The sequence below is a fragment of the Streptopelia decaocto genome (assembly GCF_964273445.1).
Source record: "Streptopelia decaocto genome assembly, chromosome: 1".
In the NCBI taxonomy this organism is placed as follows: domain Eukaryota; kingdom Metazoa; phylum Chordata; class Aves; order Columbiformes; family Columbidae; genus Streptopelia; species Streptopelia decaocto.
Genome location: NC_138663.1, coordinates 115280148 through 115299644, shown reverse-complemented (window position 1 = coordinate 115299644; position 19497 = coordinate 115280148). Strand labels below are relative to the sequence as shown.

The 19497-nt window shown below is 41.6% G+C and overlaps 1 protein-coding gene across 2 annotated transcripts in view; it reads left to right on the top strand.

Annotated features, from left to right (window-relative positions):
• The window catches only part of NDP (norrin cystine knot growth factor NDP), a 30489-nt gene extending 17463 nt beyond the window's left edge, over positions 1–13026 (top strand). For both annotated transcript variants that reach the window (XM_082057735.1, XM_082057736.1), the window contains 2 exons: positions 4380–4735; positions 12070–13026. In XM_082057735.1, coding sequence (XP_081913861.1) covers positions 4562–4735; positions 12070–12297 — 402 coding nt within the window. In that variant the 5' untranslated portion in view covers positions 4380–4561 and the 3' untranslated portion in view covers positions 12298–13026. The remainder of the gene's footprint in view (positions 1–4379; positions 4736–12069) is intronic.
• Positions 13027–19497: the final 6471 nt, after the last annotated feature.

Genomic DNA, 19497 nt, shown 5'->3' with positions numbered 1-19497 from the left:
TCCTGATCTTTTAGGTGTAAACTTTTCCAGGTTAAATGAAGTTCTTGAGAAACCCATTTTGGACTCATCAAAGTCTTGGTGGCACTTCTGTTAGAGTAGGAACAGCAAACTACACACATGCCTACATAAGTACATACATGGTTTGTGACGCTTTTTTAGGGCTGGAGTTTGCAGAAAGTAAGTAGTCTTGTAACTCTTCTGTTTACATAGCAAATTCAGAATGAGAGAACCACATGGTAGGATACAAGTAATTGTGTTTACTAAATATGCACAGCATGCAAGGCCAGGCTTAGTTATATATACACACTGCTGCTCCAAGGGGATTTTGGCAGCCTCCGAAATGTAAAAGGCATTAAGTGACTTGAATTGTACCCTCATAGTCAAGCAGGAGTCTCAAACATGGAAAATGCAGAACAATTGAAGGCCAAGCTGAACATACGTGCATGCTTAATTCACGGGGCTCAGGAATAGGGAACAGCTAAGTAGAAGTACACCATAAATGAGCTTTTCCATTGCTCTCTTCGTACCTTCCAGGGTAAAAGCTGTGCAGATCCAATAGACCTTTGGAGAATTGCTCAGTTCTTTATTTTTTCCAAGATACACAGCAAAAAGGGAATTTCAGTTTGCGTTCTCACAAAGTGACTGGCTAAATAATTCCAGATGATGGAATTCTCTTATGTCCTTAAAACAAAACAAAATCTTAACATTCACCAGTCTCTAAATAATATTAAGACTATGATAAAAAATATTTATGTCAGCATTCAAAAAGCAGTTAATAACAACATAAAGTTGGAAAAATAATCCTAAATCTGCCCCTATGTCCATGTGCAATACAGTCTTGGATTGTATGTTCTTATGGTCATTCTTTGGGATGTCTTCTTGTTTTCCCTGCAGTTTTCAGGCAACAGATGTAGCAGTTTTAGGTAACAGATGTAACAGCTTTTAGTACCTTGCCTCTCTGAGAGTTCCTGAAAACCAGTTTTTTGGAAAGGGTGCTATAAGCCTATTAGTAACAAGAAGTAATATCCATATCAGTGAATTCTGCAAAAAATGGGAAGTAGTGGTTTTCATCCACTGTTAGGTAAAATATTTTTGTTGCTGTTTTTCAGCCTGAGAATAGGAAGTCACCTTGGCATCTTTTTCACTACAGGATGCTGTAAAGAGCTTTTAGCTTTCTTTTTGTTAGCTTGGCAGGTGAGCAGTTTACCACAGTTTTTGACATGAAAAGAAACTGAGGGAAAAAACAGCTTAAATAAAAGAAAAAAATATGTGAAATTGTTGATTTTTGTTAAAAAATATTTTCCAAATGAAACAAAATATCATTATAAGTACAGTTATAATTATTAATGATTACTGGTGTATTTGCTTCTGGTTTTGGACAGAAGGATAGACTGGAAGCTACCTGAGTCACTCCTGATGTCATGTACTCTCTAGGATTTTATAATTTCAGACACTATTTCAAAGGGAATATAACCTTTTTATTAAAAAAAACCAAAGTTAATTTAAAGTGAAATGCCATTGCACAATATCAGCTGGAAATGAAAAATGCCATGGTGACATTCTGCATCGCAGTGATGTACCTGAGTGAAATTATTTAGACTATTTTTACACAATCAAAAATCAACACACTAACTTCTATACTTTTAAATGCCCCTGCGAGACTTCTTACCATATATCTCAATTTTATATGGCATATGTACTTGAAAAATGTAGGTATATTTTTCACACAGCTGTGTCAGGAGATACTAGCATGTACAAACAGCCTGGTGTTGTCTGCAGTCCTGCTTCCAGTACCAACACACTCATTTCACCAGTATGTCCATCGACAACTACACAAAAGATTTTTGCACAAAAAAAGGGTCACATTTACATCTGTGGCCTCTCTTTTTACTAACAAATATGTGATAACAGTGGTTCTTTCTTCTTTCAAAGTTCTGTTACCAAAGCAAGCCACATTTCTTTGCCAGGGAAGTATCAGGGCAATTTTAAAAGATTGTGAAAATGTCAATAATTTTTTGAATTGTGCTGTGCTTATCCAGAAGGTACAGATGTCTTCCTTTTCTCTCATTTTTCCCTGCTTCTTTCCAGCTCTCTCAGAGTGTTTTCATGAGGCAGACTTTATGTTATCCAATTATTTCCTGAAGAAAACTAGAGAGATAAGCCTTTGAAAACTGACTCAGGACTCCAGATTTCTCTCACTGTATTAAATCACACTTATCAAAACCACAGAAAGATATAGAAGCACAAAATTAACAGTGGGACAGAGAGAGTGGGAAAAGGAGATCCCTGGATGTAATACTACATGAGATGAGACCGTCCAATATCAAGTAAATTTATTTGGACAGAGAGGGAATTACTGGGTGTGTAATACTGATTAACTATGTTGGAAAGAGACCTTGCCAAGTAGCATGTTTTGGTCAGCCTCTTTATAAAGAAAAATAGGAATGTAGGTAAAAGGTTACATATTAAAAAAAAAAAAAGTGCACCACTCCTCCTGTTAGCTAATCCTTGGGCATCATCTGCATGAATCACAGTAGTACAGTTCACTTCTGGGAAGGAGTCTGTCCCAGCTCCCATGACTGAGAGATATTTGTTGACATGAATGAGACTGTGCATAAATGTGTCCAAGATCCTAAGTGTTTAGTGTTGTTTAAAATCCTTATACAGCAAAGATATAGTATTTATTTTTAATGCCGTATCAACTGAAAAAACATTTGCTCGAGGAAAATACACTAGGTCATAGGTCAGACTCTGGGAAAAAAAACATATTGTCTATTAGAATCAAAGCCACATCATTTTTCCTTTCCTACTTAGGCACATGGACAATAGTTTGAAACCCAAAAAAGGCTTTAAAAATGTCTAATACACAGAGCATACCTAATTACATTTCTTCTCAGCGTGAGACATTGTATGTCACTTCAGCCCGACAAATCTTGACTCCCAACTTGGATGAACTCTGGAAGTGTTTCTCACTGCTATGCTCTCCTCTTACAGAAGCGTTTGAGCAAGTTATTATATAAAGAAATACACAAATCACCAAGCACACTGGAGGGGAGGCCTTGTAATTTCAGACTGTTTGGGAGATGAGTATCAGTTGGTTTAGAGCATCGCCAGAAAACAGTTTTGAAAGAGGCTTGTATAAGGCAATAAAGGCACACATCTGCTCTTTAAATAGGCAAGAGGCTCTGCGGAGCATTTCTGCATGACCAGAGAACTGTTTTATCACACGTTTTGTCAGAAAGTCCTCACACTTTGGACTTTACTTGTAACTATCCTTTGCTTCTCCAGGCTATATTTAGCTGGATAGTTCATAACCCTTTCAAGCTATATAGCTCTTTGTTGTAAAAGGAAAATTAAACCACCCATTTGAGACTACGGGCTTTGTGAGAAGGATCAAGGGGCTGTTAGGAAGCAGCTGAGGGAAATGCCTTCCTTACCCTGCCAGCACAGAGCTCTGGGCAGCTTTTCTGAGGTTGTCCTGTGCCTGTTTTCTGGGGGATCACCTGGATCAACATGTGCCAAAAATCCAGATGCTCAAGTGCCAACCTGTGTTACTCCACCAGTATATATATATTTTTTTCCCAACTGATATCTGGGAAGTACTTGGATATTATGGAATATGATGTATTTTTCAGATGCTGCCCTTTAATTAACAATGAAGACACCATCACTGAGCAAGTGCAGCCTGACAAGTAAGCAAGTAAAGCATGCCCACCTTTGCGTGTCTGAGTTTGGTGCTTGGGAGGGCAGGGCAGACAGAGATATAGGTGCAGGTCCCCCATACAGTGCAGGTCAGTGCTCAGTGAATTTCCCAGGGGACTGCCCTGCTAATATGTGGGCTTGGACTCTCTTCATTCCTCCATCCTGGGGGTGCCCCATGTCCTTACAGCACAGAGGTTGTGGGAGAGCAACACGCAGCTCCTAGAGCTGAGGGTCAGCCTGCCTACAGCCTTTCCATGTGCTGCCTGGGCCAGAAATTCCCACTTGTAATGCAGGAGGCAGCCTAATTTTGCCCCCCAAGTGTGTTTTTTGGTACTTTGAGTGGATACACAGTCCTCGTAATCTGCAGAATTCTCTGATGTGTTACTCGTCACCAGTTTTGAGCGGAACCCATTAGAGGCATCACCAAGTAACGAAGATTGGCATTGCAGCATTTGTGATGTTCAAAGTCAAAAGATTTTCCCCAGCAAAATGATAGAGCAATGCTTAAAGTAACAATGCCTTGACATCTCTTTCCTAATGCCACATAATCTACCTACCGACTCAGAACATGTATTTTGGCTGGCAAAAAAATCCTGTGTGCCTTAAGGTTATTTATGTCTGTTTTTCTCCAGAGCTCTCCTTGGTCAGGATTGTGATTTACGTTGTTTCTATTCCAGCTACGGCAGGAGATTCTTTGACGGATTATGATCTCAGCAAACTCCAACTCAAGGAGAAGAATGACAGCTAAAAGACTTAAAGCAGACTTTTCACCATCCTGGAAAGGAACTGGCTGCCAGAATTTGGAGTTTTTTTAATACTCTACCTCCCTCTGCTGTTATCAGTGAGAAGTTCCTCGACAATGGGAAATCATGTACTTGCAGCTTCGATTTCCATGCTCTCGCTCCTGGCGATGATGGGAGACACTGACAGTAAAACAGACAGTTCCTTCATGATCGACTCTGATCCCAGCCGCTGTATGAGGCATCACTATGTCGACTCCATCAGCCACCCTCTGTACAAGTGTAGCTCGAAGGTAAGGACTTCCCTCACCCCTTCGCAGCAGGGTGCTGTGTCAGCAGAGTTGTTAAAATGAGCCATTTGTGGTGATTTTCTCTGCAAAAATTCCTTGCTACCAAAATCCAGCTGCAGAGACATACAGATGTGGAGACATCTATGTGTGTACATCAGAACTGGAGCTGGAGAGACAGGCGCTTGAGTCTCTTTCCACTTTTTCAAAAGGAAAAACATACTATGATGGTAAAGCTAACATGCAGTAAATGATAAGATTCGAAGGAGCACGTTGAGGTTTCAGCCACCAGCACTAAGAAGATGGGCTAGTTTGGAAGTTTAGATCACCCCAGTCAGCCCCTTCTTTCAAGTGAGTCTTTAATCCAGAATATGTAAACTCGTAACTTTTGAAGTCCTGAGATAAAGAATCAAACTGTAAAATAGTAATGAAAAAAGAATGTGAAAAACATCACTAATTTTTTTCCTAGTTAGTTTCAAGTCCTTTGTTTTCATACAGAATGACAATTGGAAGTTTACTGTAGGGCTTAGGAGCAGAAGGAAATACAATATTGCCTTTCATTTGGGATTTCAAACCTGAAAAATTTTGTGTTAAAATGGTTTAGCAGCCTGCATATGTAGCCTACAGTCATTTATTTCATTGAGTGGAGAAAAAGAATGGGGAGAAACAATGGGAAAATCCTTGCTGGTCCCTTTCATATTGTCCTATTTTTTTCTGGCTAACCCAGCACATATTCAGATGTACAGTCTCCGCCTGGACCATCCCTCTGTCCCGCAGAAAGTGGTTTTGCCTATTCACCCACATCCCTGGATTAACATAAGGCAACAGCCACCAGCACCAACACTTTTGCCAGCCCTGTGTTGGGTAAGAGAGCAATGGGAGATGGGTGGGAGATCAGAGGCTTTAGCCTACTGCTCTTGAGTTCAAACAGTAAAATCATGTATTACTTATGATTCAGGAGAGATCTTTTGTTTTGCTCTTAGCCTAGACTAGACCTTCTTACCATCTGGGAAACATCCAACGTTAACATACAGAACTGCAGAGATGCATCTGTTTGTGCAATATTGATTTTATTGCAGCTGACTCCAGTGGGAGGCAAAGGTGAACAGTGTGGGTGGTGTGGGTGGTTTTTATTTCCTGGCAAGGGGGTGCCAGCAGCCCACTCCCACAGCAATTCAGATCACCTCTTACATCTGAGAAGCCATAGCTACTGCGATGGTTTGGCCCAGGAGGGTGATGCTCCCCCCAGCTGGCCTTCGCTTTTGGCTCCCTGCACTGCCAGAGAACAGGAGGACCTGTGGTACATAATGTTGGCAAGATGGTAGGTAACCCCCAGAGGCCCTTTGGTCTTTAGGTTTGGGTAGGATCCCTCTCTGCCCCTCTACAGGCAGAAGAGCAAATGTGAAACAATCACTGCTTTCCCTAGGGCAGTGAGGAATGTAGAGTATAACTGCCCTGGGCACGCTGGCTCAAACAAAAGAGGATAAACACAACAGGTTCCAGACCAACCCCTAAAGCAATTCAGTCCTGGAGGATGAAGGGTGGGGTTTCTCTGGCCCAGGGCCAAAGGGTTGCCATGTCCTGGTCTTTCCTGTGGGCCATCATCTACCCACCACCATTCCCCCGCTGCAGCAGGTTTCCACAGGATGTCTTTGCCTCCAGTTGATCCCACACTACCGCCAGCACTCCAGTGGCCACTGCCCCAGCCAAACCCTCCTGTCCCTGGGCCAGCTGGGCTCTTACTGTGAGGCTGCTTTCCCCATACTCCCAGCCCCTCAGTTCATCACACTTATGCTTACCCCATGGTCAGACCCTGACTCATCACCAGTTATGGTTTTCTTCTGTGCTCAGGCCATTGCCTCCTACACAGCCCATGGAAGGTAGCAAGGAAGGGAGGAAGGGAGGAAGGAAGGAAGGGAGGAAGGATACCCAACAACAACTCAACTTTTTAACATCCCCAGCAACAGAGAAAAGCAATCAGGACTTTAGGAGTGGGACTGATGGAAATGAGAATAAGGAAGGCCTTGTAATGAAAACCATATTACTTCAAAACTGAGCTTTGAGAAAAAAGCTGTTGACATAAACATTTGTAACTCTGACTGAAAAATTGTTAGCGAATTTTTTTTAAAAAATCAAGCCTTTAATGAAAATCACGTTTGAAAACATTGTCACATCTTTTGGCTTCCCAAACTCCACAACCATTTCAAGAACAACTTTTTAACAATCCTGCAAGTTGTATGGACTTTCTCATGAAGTGGAAAATGAAAACAGTTTCTATACTAAGTGAAATAATTTTGACGTTTCCTAGAAATCTTGTCTCTGCTTGTTAGAAATCTTGTCTCTGCTCTGTTTTTTAAGGTCTAAGGGATCTGAATCATCCTGCTAGACATATGGCTTCTGTTCTGGATCTAGCACATAAACATGGACCAATATTAGACTTGCTAATGAAAATTAGACACAATGTCTGTTCCTATATATATTGTGATAAAATATAAACAAGTAAAAATGGAAGGTTCTTCTGGAGCAGCTGTGGGAATTGTGGTACTTTTTTGTTTCCGTCCAGTTTCTATTGTGAAGCTTGAACTGACAATTGATGCCAACCAGAGACTTTGTCCTTTTTTGGCATGATATATTGATTCCACCAAGCCATCCTTTTTCACTCCATATGTTTTCTCTTCTAGTGCAGCATAGAATTACAGAAGGTAAAAATGGCTTCAGAAATTGCAAGATGTTTTACATTTGCCTTCTGTCTTGGTTAAAAAAGGATTAAGTCCACTGTGCTTCTCTATGGAGGCTGCCATTTGTACCCACATGGGAAGTAGTTTTGTTACATTTGGGAACATCCGCCCAATATAATTTAATCATTAAAATGCCTCTTGCTTGTGACCTTAGACAGATGTTGAAAAAAGGTTTCCAAAGGCGTTGAAAAAAAGGTTTCCAAAGTCTTTGGAAACATAGTCCATTATAGTAACAAAATGTATAAAAGAGACACAAAGGAGGGATAGAAGAAGGTAATTTGTTCCTGAAAAAAAGTGTTTTCCTTTGACTTCAAGGAAATGTTTGCATCAGCTCATTAGGTATTGCCTTTCCTGACCATACTGGAGTCTGCCTGACCTCTGTCATGGAGACCTACTGGTCTTCAATGTGCTGGATCACCTTGTCACTGCAACCAGAGCTTGCTGAATTACAGTATTGGCTGTCACAAGTGCTTTCTCCAGATGTGCCAGAAGAGTGGTACCACTGACAGCCTCAGACTAAGGAATTCAGCCCAGAGAGACATGGACGAGATGAAGAAATGTTTAGCAAATGTTTGAAGGCATTGGCTCATGAGGTAGCTCAGGAGATTTTCAGTAATTCCCACTTGCAGGCAGGCCATGGATACTGTGTGAAAGTTTGTTCTCATTCATCTCAAGCTCTCTGCTTTTGCGCCTCAGCTTGTTGCTGGAGAGGAATACAAACACTGTTAATATCAAACCAGTTCACAACTTCTGAGTTTAAAGAATACAGCTCAAATGATCAAGAGTCAAATATTGCCTCAGATTCAGGTTGTTCTCTTTTGTGGCTGTCCAGATACCTATGAGACTGCTGAGTTTAAGTAAGAAAGCCTGTTTTTCCCCAGCTGCTCATACATGTCAGAGCCCCCGTGGTTCCCACATTGTGCTTCCGGATCCAGCATCGCAAGGTGACACACACAGGCTCATGGGACAAGGGGAGCTGAGAGGCACATGTACCAGGTTATAAAATAACCACACGTTTTTACTATATATACACCCAGTGTATTACTGTGCTATGCTGTCATAGCATTACTAATTATTTAGGTGATAATCTCTACTGCACTATAGTATACAATGCAATAAGCAGCTGGTGTGATTGATTAAATGGCAAAGCAAAGCCTACGAAGTACATGCTATTTCCAGCTCATTTGCACACATGTCAAAATTCACTGGTGCTGTTCTGGTTTTACGAGGAGGAGGTTAAATTGTGCTGAGGACTTCAGGTTTAGGACTTCAAGTTTAGAAAGCTATCAAAATACAAACTCTGAAAATTTTTTATCCTGTAAGCTTGACTTGATACTTATGGTGCAGTCTCATTTGTAAAAATTTACCCCGTAATGCAAAACCAGAGCACAAAACCAACACTGTGTAATTTTACATGATACGTATATTGACCACACTCTCTAAAAAGCTAAGCAGACAGCAAAATTTGAGATTAAAATTAGAGTCTCCACAGAATAAAACATGGTTTTAATGATGAGGCTTGTTAAGCAACTATAAATGAAGTTGCATATTGAAGAAATTATGCCTGTTTTTTTCTTTAGAAAGCTTGCTGTTCATAAGAAGTTTATTGAGACACAGATGTTGGCACATTAAGTAATTCTGCCCCATTATTACACTGCTGCAACTCTTCTGCAGTCTTAACCCTGTTCCTTGTGTGTTGGTTGTTGTTATTGTTGTTGTTTTGTTTTGTTTTGTTTTGTTTCCCCTGGTGTTTCTGAAAGTACCTGCACATACAGGAGCAGCTGAGTGCCGTAGGAAGTCCTCCAGTTATCAGTACCAAAAGTGACTAGACATTTCAGTTCCAGAAGCATCAGCCATGAGAAGTCACCTTCACCATACCATGTGTGCTGTCACATTTGGGCTGAAACAACAGAAACATAGAATGATATGTTATTTGGAAGGGATTCTGGAGGTCCTCTGAACCTCCCAAAAAGCAACTTGTGGCCATTGCATGTCCTCCATTTCCACTCCTAAGGAGTGGCTCTTTTGTCTTTCTAATTCCTCTTTGAGCAGTTGCCCGCCGCCGCTGGATTGCTCCGCATCCTCCTTTTCACCAAACCCTTGAGAATAGCCTGTGACAGAGCCTGTACACAGTCTGGTGAACTGGTCAAAGTGAGGCACCTAACAAGAGCTGTCAAGGTGCCAGGAATCTTTGTTAAATGTCCCAATCTGCTATCTTTCCTTTGCAATACAGGCAAGATTAGATACCTTTGTAGCTTTTTACCAGCTTCCCACCTGTTACTATGGGAAGTGAGTTTTGTTTATCAGGAGACAAAAGTAGATCTTCATCTGTCAGTAGTGGGGTGCTAGCACTGTAATAGCTGTCCCTTTCCCTGTTCTCATATACACTAAAGATGCTGGTATTACGGAACTTGATATAGCTGATACGTCTAAAGCCAGAGTGTGGCTCGACCCTGCACTGAAATTTTCTTTCCACCATATTACTGCTAACAGCTGAAGTGAATTTGCTTATGACTAGGCAGTATCACAGGAAGGGAACCGTGGATGGTAAAGTTATTAGAGAGCCACAAGAACCCATCTCTTACTTAAACCAAGAAACAAGATAGTACCCACCCCAGATCATCAGCTCATGAAGACATCTTCCTTGTGATCTGTCTGTGTTGACTGAAGTGTACTTGTTAACATTAATACATTTACAAGTAAACTATTTGGCATGCAAATACTCTTGGAAGAGAAATTTTTATGTTATTTATGGACAATCAGTGCCTCTCCCATGGACCCAGGCAGTGCTGGTATTTCCTACTTTATACCAGAAAAATTCTCTGTCTTTCATTTTTCCTCATGACTGACTAAAGAGAAAATTAGACATTCGGCATACCTGCTTGCAAGACTTCGAGATTTGCAGCAAGTTGATCATGTGTAGTGAAAGAATCTCAGAAGTGTATAATGTTGTAAAATATTTACTGCTACATTTGTAGTTCTTTTTAGATTGTCTGGAAAAATATGCAGATATATGCAGAATAGTTAAAATGTTATTTTCTTCCTTGATTGTAGGATAGACTTAGGACTGTTTTACTGCCTGCTTTCTCACCTCTGTCACATTTTGACCTTGTTGGGATGATACAAGAAGTTTATTTTGAACTTGCTGTTGGTTAATGAGAACTAGATCATTTGGGCTTAAACAACATTTTACGTAGAGCTTACGAGACTCTATCCCTCTTCTCTGCTCAACAAGAGCTTTTCAGGAAGGGAAGTAAGTGACTCACCATGGGCTTTCCTTCTTTAGTGCCTCCTGTTGTGCAAGTTACCTTGCTCTGGTCACAGCTAAGTTGGTGAACTCAGGAGAAGAACCACGGAACCTGCACTACTTTTGGAAAATCTCACTAGTGAACCCTCATATTTAGCAAAGAGTTAATCTTGTTTACATTTTCATTGCCTTATGTTATATGGTGCATTTTATGCAGATACAGCTCATGCAATTATATATATATACATACATATAATTGCAAATATGTATTCAAGGTGATCTTTGTAAAAGGAGTGAACTAGAAATTTACTTCTAAAGAAGCAACAAACTGAGCATCTTTATACTTCTACTTTATATGTGTATATATCTAAGCATTTGAGACAATGCTCTCGAGGACTAGTTCTGCTGATCACTTGTACATGAACTCAAAATGTTGGAAAATATTCAGTCAAACTATCAATCTGGCTGATGATTTAAGGGCTTAGCTGCCACAGTTCTGGAGTCAGTAAGTCATAGTTGCAGTCAGTGTGTCTGGAAAACAGGGCTGGCTGAGATCATTTGGAGTCCTGAGGTCAGCCTTCAGAAAACCAAGCCCTGTAGTCCTTGCTTGTGTAAGTGCCTGGGGCTCCAAGAGGAGACTCGCTTTTCCTCCTGCCCATGTTACCTCCTTCACTCTGCTGGACACAGCTCATGGACAATGCATTCTGTGGGGCTGCATTCCCTCCATGAGGCAGGGAGATGCAGTAAATGAAGTGAGACTACCCAGACTAGATGTGTTGTCCTCAAAACAGGGTTCTATTCCCCTGGTGCACAATAAGCCAAATTGTAGCACACAGAGATGAGATATTGCTTATTACAGAGTTGCTCAAGTTTGAATGCTGGAATAAATAGGGCATGTCAGAAAGAAAAGTAACAGCCTTTATATACAAAATCTGATCCCTACTCAGGGCAGTCCTAAAGAGCCAATTGGTTACACATTTGCATATTGGTTACATAATAATTTTAGCATATAATGAGCAACATTCAGCTAAAGGACATTTTATCCAACAATCTCAAGATATATGTTGAAACAAGACTCAACTAATTGTGCAGGCTCCAGAATGTCTGCACTACAAGGTCAGTAGTTTCTGCAGTTTTTGATTAGGTGTTTTGCAAGTCACTTTTATCTTTCTTAGAGGAGCACACTGGCCTAAAACTGAGAGGATTTACATACCTTTAGGTTAGCAATTGCCATCAGGATTCATTCTTTTAAGTGATAGTGACTACAGAAGGAGATAGATAGCCTTCCACTGGTGTTAGCTATGTGCTGGCAGTCACTGAGGCACATTTCCTAACCCATCTCTCTTCCTTCGCAGATGGTGCTGCTGGCTCGCTGTGAAGGGCGCTGCAGCCAGACATCACGCTCGGAACCGATGGTTTCTTTCAGCACCGTCCTGAAGCAGCCTTTCCGCTCCACCTGCCACTGCTGCCGGCCCCAGACCTCCAAGCTGAAGGCCATGCGGTTGCGATGCTCAGGGGGCATGCGGCTCACTGCCACCTACCGCTACATCCTCTCCTGTCACTGTGAGGAGTGCAACTCCTAGGGATGTACCCGCCACAGCAGTTGGGGGACTGGGATGCTGCTGTCAGGGAAGGCTCCCAAGAAGAAGCCCGAGGTGAGGCTGATGGTCCCAGCATACAGTTGCAGTGAGGACAGGACTAACCAGGCTGGATTGGATCTGAGAGCTAAAGTATAAAATATGCTGGGGCCCTGGATGGTGCCAATACTGAAGTGCAGGCTGTGACAAACGCAAAAGCACAAGGACTTGATTTTAAGAAGCCTTTCTTTTTTTCTGAAAGGATATTTTTGTGAGTTTCTTCTTTTTCAGGCTCAGCTTTGACTACAGAGAGGTGCTTTTACTTTAGGCCAAGACCAGCAGATGAAAAGAGAGCCAAGTCATCGAGACAACTGCACTGCGCTCTGGAAGTTGGTGTTCAGACAGGGGATGGGCATCAATTCCCACATACAGCCTTTTAACCTATCAATTTATTCTAGTTATATTGGCCTTCAAAACAAACTGTTACTGGCAAGGGTTATCTGTCACTGATTTAGCAGCCAAGTGCTGGATAACTTGAACTGTGGTTTAGCAGAGATTACAAATAAAATACTGAAAAGTGAACTGGATATGAAATGTAGGGCTGGGATTGCCCAGCCCTAGCCCACTGAAATTATTATTTGCAGCTGAAATTATTATTTGCATTGTGCGGCATCACAGTTCAGTAGCTGAGCAACTCCTGAGAAGTGAAAAGTCATGAAACTTATTTCCCTCTAAAAGTCTTGAAATGTGACAGCACATCTGTCGCAAGAGCCGTTATTCAAACACTAAAAACTAATTGAAAATTAAAATGACACATACTAAATGGAGTCTTGTCTTAACTTGGGTAGACCTGTCGATGTACAGAGCCAAAGCCACCAGAATAATGCCCAAGCCTAGGACTTATTTTCCTCTATGGCTCTGAGGCCATTGAGTGAGTACTATTTTGCCTTTTAAAGACACGCAATCCCAGACACAGGGGAATCACACTGGTGTGCACATAGGAAGTTTAAGGCAGAGTTTGAGTCCCAGTGTTATTCACTGGACCACAAAGGCTGTGTTTCGATTTACCCCATTATCTGCTAACTGGGGTGCTGGTTGACTCACCACCCAACTTGGCAAGCTGCTTGAGGCATGGTACAGCTCTTGGCTGGGCCGTATACCCATGCATCCTTTGTGTGCACACAAGGATGTAAGAAGCTGCGGTAGGGTGAGTACGAGCCCAGATATCACCCATACGTGAAGCAGGGGTAGCCAGAGCTTCTCTGTAAAATGTGAGTCCATCAGCTGCTTTCCCCTGTATGACCATTGCAGAAAGAAATGAGAAATGTCCCCAGGAACGGAATGAATTGCAGTGACTGACAGGATGAAAGGATCACAAAATAACAAAGGATCCCAATTTCTGGAATGGTATCTTTAGAGGAACTCTGTCCCTTCTCCATTAACATGCAGTTTTTTAAGGAGGTTCAGTCATAGTCTCTTGTGACTGCAATGAAACAACATAACATATTACAGTTCTTATCTCCATAAGTGGCAACACATCCAGTGAGTCAGCAATATTTCTGTGATGTTCACATGAACCCAGCTAAGCCACTTTTTTGCTAGAAGTCATGAAGACTATCTTTGCTGTTCAGAGTAATTGATTCAGAGTCAGTGCAGTTTCTGCCCCTTGGTAGCAGCACCCACATGTGTAGTCCCACAGTTTTTTTCTGGGACAGGCTGGAGCAGCTCCCCTACACAGCAATGTCTGGCAGGGCCCCATGGTAAGGAAGTCCTAGCCACGTCCACCACTCGATCCATCTGTTCAATGCCATCCAGCCTGCCTGCAGCAAATACCATATGCGGCAGCTTGGGGATGTACGTTGACATTGCAGGGGGTCCCTGAGGTCTGCCAGGGAGGGCAGTCATCATGTGGTCTACACAGGAGTTACTGTGGATGCTTGGGCAAAGCCAAATTCCTTTGCCACTGACTCCTCATGATGAATACGTATGGGATGTGAAGGCAGGCAGGTGACAGACACCGATCTTGTGAGTCAAATCCTGGAGCAGGAGGGCTGTCAGTCAGAAGTGGAAAACAATAGGGGCCAAGTACACCCACAGACACTGGCTAGAGAGTTTAGTGGTACATGGGAAGTATTGTCTCTGTCTTCTGGAGATGACTTGGAGATGGCCAGTTGCCAATAACACAGAGATGTGGGCAAACAAAAGAGTGAATCAAACTGTGAGAAGCTGAAGGGCTCAGATTAAAATGTCCAAACCATAAGTGATGAGCCTTGGTGAGCTCATTAGACACCACTTGTCATTTCAGCACCATCAATCTTTCTTTTCACATCTGATGCAAGGTCTAAACATTAAAGGTTGAGTGATGGGAGCATGAGCTGTGCATTTTCACCAGATTACTTTATATGAAAGATCATATGTGCATCCCTTTTCCAATCTCTTAATCACCAGCATCTAAAAATCACATTCTCCAAAAAAGCACCACCCCCTACTGCTAATTATATGTAGAATATTCCAGTCCTTATGCGAATCATCAGCAGTACGTCTGATAACCATATAACTATACTGCAAAATATGCGTGACCTCTAAGCATGGGTATCGAGACTGCTGCATACAAGCAATGCTATGCAGTTGTCCGACAAATGGGAAATGTTTTAAGGGAAACTGCTATATCCAACATCATGCCAGCCGCCCTGAGCTATGCTGCCATTAGCCTCCTTTGTTGGTGCAAAATTGGATGCTGGGGGGCTGTAACAGGAAATTCAGGTGACAATTCAGGGTGCTTCTGCATGGCTACAAGCAGCTCTGCTGGCTGGACAGGTTGCTGCAGAACAGTGTGGACCTGATCATGGTCCTCTGGTGAGGAGAGAGGAAGGGTTTCAGCAGAGAGCAAGTCTGAGCCAATTTAGAAAAAATAAAAAGAGACTATTTATAGTGAGAGTGTGGTATTTATTCCCACATCCCCTCTCCATCTCAGTGCCAGAGCTATAACTGCTCAAAATGGTCTCAACAAAAGCCTTTTTTTTTTTCCCCCCTCACACCCCACATTCCTTCCACTTTTGCTCAGTTCCTCTAACGAAGTCATCACCTTGTGACCACAAAGGCTGTTACCAGGCATAAATATTTAGGTGAATTCAACATTATCTAATTTAACTGTTGAGTCAAATAAATGCATGGAAGGAATATAATAGAATGAATTACAAGACAAAACATACTAGTAAATAGCTAGAAATCGCTATCAAACAATGAATCAAACTTTCAAATTCTCCTTTTAGCTTTGACAGGCGATCTTCATATTAACATTTAAGAAAATGAGACATTATTCTTCAAAACTAAATGCCCTGAAGTCAGTTATAAATCCATATTCTGATGCTTTTTTATCAGTATTTTAGGCAACTAAGTGCTGAATGAAGCATACGAGTGCTACCCATGTTAAAATTCAGGAGGTATACGGAAACAAAATAAAGTGAGGCTTCAGGTAAAAACCACAAGGTATGGCTCATGGTGAGAAAGAATCTAAATGATGCTTGAAGATGAAATGGTTTCTTGATGTCTTAGCCTGACCACTTTGGAGACTTGAGCTCTGTTTTTCAAGTCAAGATACTGTATAAGTGCTTCTTAAACTAAACAACAGGGAGAGCAATGTCTAGTTTTCCAGACAATGTTGTGGGGCTTTTTCATTGTTAAAGCATCCTCTCACTGGGACTCAAATGAGAAGGCTTTGTCCTTTTTTGCCATCACTGCTCCTCATGCTTCAGGCACCATCTTCTCTCCAAAAAAGGTTGGTTTGGCTGTGGCCATTCTTTGGTTTGCTCAAGATGAGATGTGATACAGACTTTAGACTGTCACCATCCTACAACCCCTTTTCTTTTGATTAAGTTTCTGAGTCCAGCTTTGCTTTTGAAAGCCACGTATCCGAGCAGTGGTGGTGTTACAATACAGTGGGAGGGATTGCGCTCATGGGGACCAGAGAGAAGCACTAGACCTTTGCTGGTACATTTTACTTGTGAGAAAAGACTAATCATGCCAATGCATTTTGTGCCTATCACAAATAATCCATGATTTGCCAGAGTAGAACAGTCCATGGCCTAGCAAGTTTTAATTATTCTGCTCCCAGCTTCAGGGGGTCTGTTAAACGCTTAAAGCTGCATAGACACAAAAAGGGTTTGCTGGTTCAAGCCTCATATGAGTCATAAAACTGAAGAACTCACTGCTTTCTTGGGGATATCTCCACTGGCTTTCTTTACACCTCACCTTCTCCTCTGAGCTTGCAGAACTTCTACCAGACAATAGATCCTGGCTGTTTCCCAGTGACCTTTATCAGGGCTTTCATAAGCTACTGGCACAGCACTCATGGCAATAACGGAGAGGAGTTCACTGGCAACCATGGTACACCACAGCCTGTGCTGGGCATTCACATGAGAGCTATTCAACAAGTCCTTGCAGCCCTGAAACTCAGGCAGGACTGTATAGATTGCAGCCAGAAAGTTTTTGTGAAAGAGGAGAAAAATAAAAGATGAGAGGTTACTGTCTTGTGGGAGTAGTCAGATGCTCTGCTGCTTTGTGTGTCTCAACTCAGTGCTTAGGATCTAAGAAAATAGATGCTTCTGAGCCCCCTTTGGTGTTTTTTCAGTGCCTACTCCTATATGTTTAAAGGCAATGGTTTCTTACTGAATTTGTCTGAAACAGGATTAAACCCTCTAGGAAACACAGTTCTGCTAAGTAAGGAATTTTTCCTCTGACTTGGGCCATAAGTGATTTTGAAAAATCCAAATGCCATTAAAAAGTCAGGGAGGGTGTGTCTGAGGAAAAAATAAAACATATTATATACAGGGCAAAAGTGACTGACAGCTACCTTAGAGAGATTGTATTATAGCTAACAGGTATTGGGGCAGATAATCTTACAGAAGTGCTGCGTTGGAACATAGCAGCCCAGTAAGTTTGCAGTGTTGCATATGTACAAATAAGCCAGTTGGAAATCCAAATAGTGAGTCTATTACTTTTATTTTGCAAGCAAGGGGTCACAATCTTTACTTTTGGTCCAAAAGAAACAGGACAGGTAATCACTTGTCTGCAAGCTATGTTAGCGAGCAGGCTAATGCACTGAAAATTGTCCTTGGTGGTTCTATGATACGAAGAAAACTCTTTGTGTACCTCAAAATACAGAAAATTAGAGTTCACTAATGAGAATAAGTAATTTTGTTTGGCCTGCACCAAGAATGCATATTTCAAAATGTTTCATTTTGCCTTTTTTTTTTTTTTTCAATATTAATAGACCACTTGGGAACAGTCTGGGAATCAAAAACATGCATGAAAAGACAAAAGGACATCTATCATTTGTCCCACTCTCAGTTAGTACTTCCTTCAGATGCCGACCAACAGCACAGCCCATTAAAACAAAATTTTCAAAAGACTTAATCAAATTCCCATGTAATCTCCATGTATTTATTTTTTTTTTTTTTTTTTCCTAGGAATATTGAAAGAGCTACTCCTGAGTTAGGGCTGTTTTCATTCAGATATACAATTGCTATTGCAAGCTATACACAGATCACAAGACTTCATAACACAAAACCTAATGGAGGTTAGCACTGATGTTGTGTAGTGCAGACAATTACTGTATAAAATGAGGATTAAACCAGGGAGCAACAGTAAGTGGTGTGCCAGGATGTATCTCCCCTAGTTCTCTACCTCAAGCACTAGAGGCTTTGTCTTGCTGGCTCTAGTTCTGCCTCCAGAATGATTGATACTCAGGAGGGGAGGTGGAATGTCCTCTCCCCTGAAAGCATAATTCTCCAGCTATGTAAGACATGGGGATCAAACCCCTGTTTGAATTGAGGGATGTCTGAAATGAGACTCCACTGTCTCGGGTGAACACGCTGCCATGCCAGGAGCTGCACAAAAGGGAGGTGGTGCAACCACCGATGTGGTTGTCACTAAAGACAGTGTGGTCTGAATGAGCTAAGCATGCTATAAGCATCGGCAGAAAAGATAAGCTTCTCTTTGGACTTGAGCTTTCTGTATATCAAACGACTTTATGCAGATATGAGTTCCCAGGTAACCCCTGTAGGAAAGGCAAAGATAACCTCTGCTGGTCACAAAGACTTCTGTCGGGAACTCTGAGGCCAAAAATATCCCAGGGAGTTCTCTGAGCATATTAGAAACTGGATTTGCAGAGCAGAATACAAATAGCATTGAAAATACATTGTAAGTATTTCAGGTATTGAAATGGCATGCTTGCTGCCTGCTTTGCTCTTTGAAAATGAAATAAATATACTTTTGCAGAAGTCAAACATTCACAAGGGCAATCAGGCCCATAGCTTTGTTAGGAGCAGTTTGGTACTATTAGATGTAAGAACTTTTGACCTTTTTGCTGTGTTCCTATGTACATGTATATGTACATATATGCAGAAAACAAGGCTCTATTTCACAGACATCTCCCTTCGGCCTCAGCCTTCTACCATTCCCCGAGAGCAAAAACCTCTCCTAGGCCCTTTCCACTGCTCTTGGAAAGCGTCTTTTTTCACCACCAGTGGCATGGTGGACAAAATTTAGCAAGCAGGTGGCCTGAATCCCTCATTGTTCTCCTGAAGTGAGGCATCACAGTAGGCACCTAAATCCACCTCAGTCCCTCAGCTGACTGCTCAAATGCAGCTCTCTGTGGCCACATCTGGGATCACTTGCTGGAGCCAAATAAATATTCCAGACATAAAGTTCTGAAACTCCTTATATAAAAGGGATCGGAGTGGTCCCATATGAAGCTACATGTCTATGTTTACTCTTTTCATCTGTACTTTTTATGGGTCTCTAATTTTTTAAATTGCAAATCTTCCCAACTCTTGATTTGATCCCTTCAGGGTGTTGACAAAGAGAATTTATTGCACAACATTGTGCAATGATGTTTATAAATTGTGCCTTTCCTCATTTCTGGAATTACATTTTAAAATGCAGTTTTCTCCAGACTGTAACTGTGGGAAAATACATCAGAGGATGAAATGCAGCAGAGGGTGCTTGGGGGAACTGAGAGACCTTATTCTAAACTTCGATGAAATTACAGTAAGGGATTTACTTTAGCTAAAGACATCCTATAATTAATACTTAATTGAATAAACACTAGATGAATTCTGGGTGAGATTTTTCAAAGGTGCTCAGCATTGACTTAACTCCGCTTTTACACACACCAAAGGAGAGCAATTGGTAACTTCACTCAGA